Consider the following 9942-nt stretch of genomic DNA (forward strand, 5'->3'; position numbering starts at 1 on the left):
CCGTGGAAATACCTATATATACCTACATTTGTATTATACTTAGGTAGGTAGGTAGTATACGTATATGAGATTGATTACGACTTGGCAATTTTATAAATTCCATGAAGCCGCCGGTAGAAGTAGATGTACAGTCAGCAATACTATTAGCTTAGCACCTTTGCATACAAATTTCTGCATTGCATGCAGGGGGGGTACTTTTTCTCTGCAGCTGACTGTACATACCTACCTACTTACCTAATAGGTAGGTAAATAATGCTGATTGTACCTCCTACTACATAATTTTGATAAAACTTTATGAGGTTTTTCTCGTCACGATCGAGTGCAAGTAACTCTTAACTTAGTTAATACAAATAATTACATAATACTTAGTAAGTAGGTAATTACTAGATGTTGTTCTGGTATTTAGTTCCAACTTATAAGTACACAAATGAAAAAAACCTACCTCTCGTCGCGGGGAAATCTATGAAACTTTAAATCCTGGGATTTCGATGTCGAATTACATCCACACATAACAGTTTGTGCGCACCGTTATAGAATATGTATAATTATTACTAATAATTATGTAGTGATGATAATTGAAGTAAAAACACGGCCGCGTCTGCCCTTCGTGCTCGGTACCACAAACTAAGCGTGTTTGTGGTACGCGGCCCGCGCCGCCCGCCTCCCCGCGAGTTCCCCTCTTTTGCTCTGCGTAAGTACATTCGTCGCGCTACTGTAGGGAATATTGTAATACTGTGCCATTACCCTCTCTACACGCTGGGCCATCTTAGTGGGCCAGTATAATGGCCCATCATGTAGAGGAGTCATGAAATGTACATTTTCCAACATTGAAATGGCAACAATCTATTTAAACTGGAATTTTTAAACACGGAATTAATGTAAAAAAAAGCCAAGTGCGAGTCGGACTCGCGCACGAAGGGTTCCGTATCATTACGCAAAAAAGTTTAGCGGCCCGCAACTTGATCGCCCGGGTGAATCTCCATATTTAGTGATACCAGTGCAATAAATAAACTACCTGACAAAAGCAGCTTTTTATATTCCATTAATATACTCGTACCAAAATGTTTTATGTTCAAATTTAGTTTCCTTTTATCAAAGTCATTATTTCTGTAGTAGGATATAAAAAGATTTCTAATAAATATGGAAAATATGGACATTTTAAGTACCTTGAATGCTGCAAAAGTTTGTTTACATTAATTCCGTGTGTATATTGTAAGTGGAACCAAGGATGACTCTGCTAGACCGGGCCGGGCCCGGGCCGAGGCGTCCGACATGTCATTTTATATGACATGACAGGTGATCACGTGGTGCTTTCCATAGAAAACGAAGCGCCGGAAGCTCCGGCCCGGCCCCGGCCAAGCTCAGTACCAACTATCGTTGACATATATGCAATATTTATTTGTGCAACAAGAGAGCAAAGTTCGATATTTCTTCGAGTGCTTATTTCGAGGCCCATGCAAGCGAAAGATTCATGAGCGTAGCGAGTGAATCTATTACTTAGTCTTGAGCGTAGCAAGGGAATCAAAAGCACGAGATGTAAACAAATAACTAGGATCTCATGTAGCACACGCGACTTTTCACCTTAGCAGTGAGAACATATTAGGGGGAAAAATACAACCTGAAAAATACTTTATATTATCGCAATAAAACTCAAAAAACAAAACGAATGAAATTTCAGTAAGATAATATGGAAATAACGAACATCAGTTAACAGTTTCATCGAGAATTTTTAAGGTTTGGAATCGCTGATGATACTATTTGACTACCCTTTATTAGTTGGCTTTGAAGATGTTGGTCTCACCTAATCGCTTTTTCAGTTCTTCTTTCGCAGTCATAATTTGGTCAGGCGTTTCCTTACTCATTTCAAAGTCATCTCGTGAAGCTGAAGAGAAAACAAAATCATCTAACGAACCAGGCAAGAACGAATTGAAGCCATTGAAGGTTTTTGATGGAACTCTGTAGAATTGGGTAAACGCTGATTCAGCAAACTTTCTGAATTTGATCAAATCTTCATGTTCTGTGTCCCAAGATTTCTTAGGCACCCAGGGTAATACTTTTTTCATCCACTCAGGCACTTCAGCTTCCATATATTTAAAACGGCTATTCCACACTCCAAGCGCTTCTTCGAAATTGCCTCTAAACCAGTGTGGTAATCTAAAGGAAACATAATACATTTTATATTAATATGATTGGACGGATTCGTGTATTAAGAATACGAGTATTACGAGTACCTATGACAATGACGTTTTGCTTTAGTTGAAGATAAGTTGAAAGTCCAACAACAAACAAAGAGAAAAGTCGTCTTACCATGCACAGTTACCACCACCAGACATTATTAATTTGATATTTTTCTGCCTTGATATTCATAGGGATGGCGTTTAATTAAAAACGGGCCAAGTGCGAGTCGGACTCGCGCACTGAGGATTCCGTACTTTTTAGTATTTGTTGTTATAGCGGCAACAGAAATACATCATCTGTGAAAATTTCAACTGTCTAGCTATCACGGTTCATGAGATACAGCCTGGTGACAGACAGACAGACGGACAGACGGACAGCGGAGTCTTAGTAATAGGGTCCCGTTTCCCTTTGGGTGCGGAACCCTAAAAACCATTTATTTACATACAAGATAAATAAAGGCTGTCCCAGAAGTAAAGAGACAACTTTCAAAGTCTTACTGGCTGAAAGTTGTATTAAAACAAAACAAAAGTTATGGTGTCGTTGCATCTACGATTTCGTTATCTGTCATTTAAAGCGGAAATTTCGTTATTGCATATTAGTTTTTTAAAATGAATGATCAAAATATAAAGCACTTGCTAATAAGATTATTCAGAATTGCCTTTATTTTACGAGTCTCATACTAAAAAGGATATAGTAAAACACTTTCTTCAAGGAAAAGCTAGACAAACTAGTATATATAGAATAATAAGACTTTATGAAGAAACGGGTGAGATTAGTTTAAAGAAAATTCCGGTTAGAAATAGGACAATCACGGTACCTCAAAATATTAACAGAGTTAAATCTTTTTGATTGATAAGACTCCTTTAACGTCCGTCAGAGTGGCAGCGGATAAATTAAAAGTATCAAAGTCCTCTGTCGCCAGAATAAAAAAAGAACGGTCTAGGTTTAAAACCACATGAGCAACAAACTGCTTCTATGTATATAAAGGACCAAGAGGAACATGCCAAAAGAGGTAACCAATAAGTTTATAATAGTTAGGTGAAAAAAATACTCAACGATTTATTGACGATTGAACTTATGTTCCGGCTCCGGCGAATCTCAATGATGCTTATGAAGGAAACATTTCCGTACAAACATTCATTAACTTCCATTTAGTCGTATAGATAATATGTGACTTAGGACCAAAAAATTGTACAAAAATCCATTTTTTTAGGAAATACTTTGTATGGCAAAAGGAGTGGCTGCAAAATCCTGAACAGCCGTAGTGTGACTGGCCGCGTAAAATCTAAGAAAAAAAATATTTCAATTTCTGTCAGTCGTAGGAGCAAATTTGATATCAATCTAATAACTTAATTAACTTTGTGACTACTTTCAACCAAAATCATTAAATTTCATATTAAAGTATCTTTACTTCCGGGACGCCCCATTATACACAGTGGTACTAAAGTAACCACCCATATAATGGGACTGGCAATAAAGTAATGGGATGGTATAGACAAATCCTGTAAAATAAGTATTTATTTTCAATTTTTAAACGTTCGCAACATTGTGCCATAAATAAGAGCCATAGGGATGCTTAAGTTTTATTTATCATTGATTGTTGTTAGTTTTTAATGTAATGGCGCCATACATCCCATGGCTGGAGCAAAATGTTAATAATATTGAAACCAATTGCAGTACCTACTTATAAGTAAATACATAAAAAACATAAAGGACGAATAGGACATTCCACTATAACGAATAAAGCGGTAGAAATTTTGCAGGTGGCGGTAAAATAAACTCCAAATTTTCTCTTAAATGTTCCATGATTGGTGCCGTTACTATACTAAACGAAATTAATAACTAGCTTAAATCTAAAATAGGCCCTTGAGGCATTGTACCAAGGACGCTGGCGGCATTTCCTCGCTGTATCGCAAGGCTAATACGTTGTGCGAGGAAGCCACCAGCTCTTCGGTCACCGGTTACGTCAACCAGACGCTTCGCGATTTCTGCAAACAACTTGTGCGCGCTGGGACCCCATGGACCTCGAGTTTCAAAAATAATATTTCTGCAAGTAGTCAATTAAGCATGGGGCATACACCTACAAGGCATTTGAATACTACAGACGATTACAATGGCGGATTCATAATTACATAATATTTACAAGCGTTAAGGTGTGACGTGAGTACATATTTTAGGAATGGCAGCAGTTTGAAAATTGTAGGTACCTATGTAGAGCGTTTTCATAATTTTAACCCGAGAAAGGACTATGGGCAACTGTATGGAGCCTGGTCCAAAAACCACCAGAAATTAGAGTTAGGTCATTAGATAGGTATTTCTATGTACCTACTTAATTTCGTTATATGGGCACCAAGCGGAATTCCATTACAGAACTGAGAAATTGGTATTTTAGTCAAAATGTTGTTACCCTTATTACCTAGGCAATAGAGTCCAAGTAAGTAAATAAATTGCTCAGGGTAAATTCAATGTTCGGGCACTGCCGGGCGAGCGCGGCGAATGGTTTGCCGCGCTTGCCCGGGGTGGTGGCGGTTGGCGGTGGACTTTATCGCCTACTGGTAAAAGATGACATTTGACTAATATACCGATATCTCAGTTCTGCTATAGAATTCCTCTTGGTGTCCATAGAACGAAATGAAGTTCATAGAAATACCTATCTAATGATCTAATTCTCAACTCTGTTGGTTTTTGAACCATTTTGACACATTCCTCCTTTTTGAGTTAAAATTTTATGCGAATTTCAATGTTCCCTCATTCGACAACAAAGCTATATATACCATGCTTTGAGTATTATTTTATAATAATAAATAAATAAATTCTTTATTTCAGGCCAGATTGCCCATAGATTGTTAGTTATATACATACTTACAATATTAGAGTTAGTACATAGTTTGAAATTTGAAATAGTTCCTAGGTCTTAGTTTTTTAAACAACTTATTTGGGGTTTTGGTATAATACACAGGACGGTGAGCAAATGCCCAGTGACTAAAACACTGACAGTCCCACCTCTCTGCTACATCTACCAGTAAATTGTTGGTGCTACCTCGCAGGCGATACATTTGGGAGGCAATTCATTTCCTCATTATGGCATAATGAATTAAGCCCACTTCTCGAGCAACTATAATATAGTAATTTAATAATAAAAAAACCGGCCAAGTGCGAGTCGGACTCTCGTTCCAAGGGTTCCGTATATTACACAATTTTTAACAATGTATTTTTTTATGTGAAACGTGAGTTTTTAAAAACCCGTAGGGTCGGATCAAAAACTAAGTAATTAAGTCCGAATCACGCTTGACTGCACATTTCTAATAGGTTTTCCTGTCATCTATAGGTAAAAAACTATTTTGTATATTTTTTTCAAATTTTTAGACCCGATATTTTCGGAGATAAGGGGGGGAATGGTAATTATTTTCTTAAATAACTTCTAAACTATTTATTTTAAAATTACAAAAAAATATATATTTGAGATTCTCAAAATGAGCTCTTTAATTTGATATGTAACACGATATAGTTTGAAAAACTTTATTTTTTAATTTTCCCATTTACCCCCTAAAACTGGCCCCTATGTTGAAAATTCATTTGTTTACGTTACATATCCGTCTTTTGGTTACAAACTTACATATGTGTATCAAATTTCAACTTAATTGGTCCAGTAGTTTTGGAGAAAATGGGCTGTGACAGACGGACAGACAGACGCACGAGTGATCCTATGTTGAAAATTCATTTGTTTATGTTACATATCCGTCTTTTGGTTACCAACTTACATATGTGTACCAAATTTCAACTTAATTGGTCCAGTCGTTTTGGAGAAAATGGGCTGTGACAGACGGACAGACAGACAGACGCACGAGTGATCCTATAAGGGTTCCGTTTTTTCCCTTTGAGGTACGGAACCCTAATTAGCTTTTATATTAATCCTACGGAGGACAAACTAGAAGGACGTCTTAAAATAGCGACGCTCTAAGCTAAAATTGCAGCTGAATGGTCAATAGTAAAAAGTTCCAATAAATCGCATAGTTATCAGCAGAATCAAACAACCTTAGACAACCAAATGAACAAAATACATAGATAATTGAATGAATGAACGTACGAGTATACGTAAGAAAACATGGATCTAAATAGATACCCCGCAACCGCCATACAAAATCACTGCGGCCCCAGATTTTCATACAAAAAGTACCTTAGGAAAAATGATCCGTGTACTATTCAGGTTGATCCTATAATCCTATCGTGAAGAAAATTTGTACTAATCTAATCATAATCATAATAATTTATTTATAAAACCAATCTACAAAAAAAAATAAGAAAAGCGAGAATAAAACCAAATGTGTTTGAAATTATAGGAACTTTCAGTATGACCTGACCCGTGTACAGTATAAACTTTGTAGCGCAGATCAGCCAGCGGCGAATGGCGAATGCGCGAGGCGTATGCATGGTTCGATTCTACACCCCCCGAGTCATTCAGAGTCAATGCCGGGAACGTGGGGCTGGGCACTAGGTCTAGTATAGGTAAATATTGAAGCCGAGTGGATTTTTCGGTCATTTTCTCAGTCTTCTCGGCGATGTGTTTAGACATCGGTTGAGACCACTGACTCGCCACTGTACTCGTTAGGTGTACATTTTCTCCTCCACTGAAGCGCTTTACACTCCTTAGTTAACTCAGTAACTGACGACAGGGATTGAGCTAACTATACGTTAGGTAATGGCGATATCTGTATCTCACTTCTACGTATTGCTGTGTCTCTGCCGTCAGTTACTATTTATTTTTATTTTATCGGAGACGGCATAGCCGGACAATAGGGAATATTACGCGAAACTCTGCGTAAGGGGCGCCACTACCACAATCTGAGGGTCTATCGCGAAACAAGAAAATCGAAATTTCGTTATCTAACATCTCTGTCACTCTTGCATATTCGAGCGATAAAGATGCAGATAGCGAAATCTCGGATTCGCGTTACACGGTAGATCCTCTGTAAACAAACCGCCTTGATGCATCAATGTCATATTTTCTTATCTCTGTAAACTTGTCAAAAACATGTTAAAGGTACAGTATGTATTAGTTACTCTATGGTTTACTAAAGCACTAGCCCAGTGCTGCACTCTGGTGGCAGAACATTGCAGTAATACCCCCTATTAGTCCCACGTAACTTGTCGGATATCGCAAGTGGCGGCCGTACCCGCGACATGGACAATGTAGTATAATATCTTTGCTGTGTCACGAATATGAAGCCTGCGGCAAATGTAAAAGAAACCCTGCGGTTATTTCTCGATATTCCGTCGTGACAGCAAGCTCCTGCTTGTGTCGCTCAAGCACAGATGTGACATAGGCGTGATATTGTTACTTACAAGTCTAGACTTCTCAAAGTCCACCTGTAGACGCCAGTGTAGTAGACGCTTGAGGCGGGGTTCATCGAATCATCGTCTGCCGCGAATTCTGCGCCCCTCAGCAGTCCGAGTATGGACGTCATGATGTCGTACCCATCTATCAGCACCACTAGCCCAGCCTGGATATTTTTCTTATTAGCTGCAAAAGCTGTTAACGCGGACTCTAGAGATTGGAACAAACGTATTTATTGAGTGGGTAGTTTGAAATTTGCGGGGTTATATTAACAATTCTACCTACTTGTAGTAAGTACCGTAAAACTGTACAACATTGCCCGCTTTTTTAATTTATTTTGAGTTTATTGTTCCATATTGTAGGTATTACTTGTCTGTTGCGCGTTGACATTACTATTCTTTGTGTGAGTGAGCAAACTACAGTAAATTTCAGTTTCAGTACTCTAGAAATTGGACCTTAAACTTAATTTGTATGAAAATTGTACATTCCACTACATCACGCACATACAAATAAAAAAAAATCACATCAAAAAAAAATGTAATGGAATGGGCATTTCGGGACATCTTTTTTAATGGCAGGATGGAGAATGCTGACGATTCTGAGTAGAATGAGTCCAAGAATGTCCAGATTTGAGATAATGAAGTTTTCAATATTTGTATGTTATTATAAGTCCTTTAAATGAAATATTTCATCTCCAAAGTTATATGGGTAGTCTTGAAAAAAAAAAATTGTTTCCTTCATACAAACTCCAAAATATGGTAGGGTTGTCAATATTATCTGTGACTTAATAATTATAATAAAATAACGCAGCGTACTACGTAGGCGAACAACAACGCGAACGCGAAGCGGCGCGGCGCGGAGCTGGGTGAATCAATCCTTAGATAGTGTCCTACGTGGGCGATCTCGTTGCGAACGCGAATGCCTTGGGCCCGCCGTACCGCGCCGCGCCGCGCCGCTTCGCGTTCGCGAGTGTTCGCCTACGTAAGACGCAGCGAGACCCTGCAACTGGCCCTAAGTGAAATCTAACTAATAAAATCAAATTTTTAGAATGCTAATTATGATCCTATTTGGAACAACTAAATTAAGTAAGGTGTATCAAGACTTTAACCTAAGCTAACTAGCTTGGTCAGACAAGTGTCAGAAATACGGAAAATCTATGAAAAAATACTGCTCAGGGGTTTAAATAGGCACCATCCACATTTGACAGACTGATCAACAGCAATTGGCCGTGACTGTGAAACATCCCATACAATAAAATTTAGCGAAGGCTTTAACGGTGATAGACGGTTTGGTGCAACCGACTCTTACTCGGTTACTTTTTAGGACGCGCTCCCTTTGTATGCGATGGCACCTAGTGACTAAGCGATTTAGGATTCAGTTCTGAATTAAGTAACGTAAGGTGTATTAGGCCTTTAACTCTGCACATACTATGCAGTGAAGAGTGTAAAGTGTATAAGGCGTTTCATGTTTATACCTGTAGTAGGCATAGCCAAATCTATACCCAGTCGGGGTCTCCAGAAGAAGGTTCCCGGTATGGCGCCCTGAAATGCAATAATTTTGTTTAAATTTACACAATTTAAATTCCAAAACTAAAGATGTAACAGTTGAATACGCTTTTCTTCATGGAATACAGCCCATGATAATGTAACCTACATTACAAGTGATCATTGATTTATAGTAGTAGGATTTTATGAAAGAAAAAATGTACCTGAACATAAATAAATAGGGTTGCCAAAAGAAATATGACCTAGGCTAGGCTATTTTTAATACATTTTTGAAAAAAGATATAGGTTGATTCGTTCAAATTTCACCGACTTGCCTACCGAACGAACTAAGTTCCAATGGAAAGTATACAACTTGTACAACATGAATTTAGGTTGCCTATCTTTTTCTGGTCACTGTTATGTGGTTGCCGTGTTTAAACAGGTGAGTTGATATCGATAATTGCACAGGAGGAGGCATACGCACCCTGGTATTTGCGATGACATTGTGCTTGTAGGTGAATATGATTTGTACCTTTTTGGTACGGAACACTAAAAACTGTGCAAAAACATATGACTCGTACTATTAAATAACTCCAAGCTTACCTTACTTATCGGAAAAAGCAAAAACAAAACGAAAGACAAGAACTCTTTGTAAAACATTATGAAAAATTATAATAACGTATCTCCGTGCTCGGTTCACACCTTGAATGGAAAGAGACTAAGAAGTAGTAGCATACCTAAATGAGAGCATCGGCAGTTGATCGTTTCGTTTGGAATGTTGTTAGTGTTTTCCATTCCATCTATGGCGGTATATGGATGCGTCGAACGACGCTTTATCAACAGGGTTTACCAAACAGCTCGAGACTTTCGAGTAGAGATGCCACGAATATTCGGCAACTATTCGGTATTCGGCATATTCAGTTGAAATTTGGTATACATAAGTAA

The 9942-nt window shown here is 38.1% G+C and overlaps 1 protein-coding gene across 1 annotated transcript; it reads right to left on the reverse strand.

The window, feature by feature from the left end:
* Positions 1 to 1772: 1772 nt before the first annotated feature.
* On the reverse strand, positions 1773 to 9501 carry LOC134755108 (uncharacterized). The gene is made up of 4 exons (XM_063691586.1): positions 9478 to 9501; positions 8973 to 9054; positions 7522 to 7699; positions 1773 to 2154 (listed from the first exon to the last, which is right to left on the reverse strand). Exons 1-4 carry the CDS (start codon positions 9499 to 9501, stop codon positions 1773 to 1775), a joined length of 666 nt encoding a protein of 221 aa, XP_063547656.1.
* Positions 9502 to 9942: the final 441 nt, after the last annotated feature.

This window comes from Cydia strobilella, chromosome Z (assembly GCF_947568885.1).
Source record: "Cydia strobilella chromosome Z, ilCydStro3.1, whole genome shotgun sequence".
Classification (NCBI taxonomy): Eukaryota; Metazoa; Arthropoda; class Insecta; order Lepidoptera; family Tortricidae; genus Cydia; species Cydia strobilella.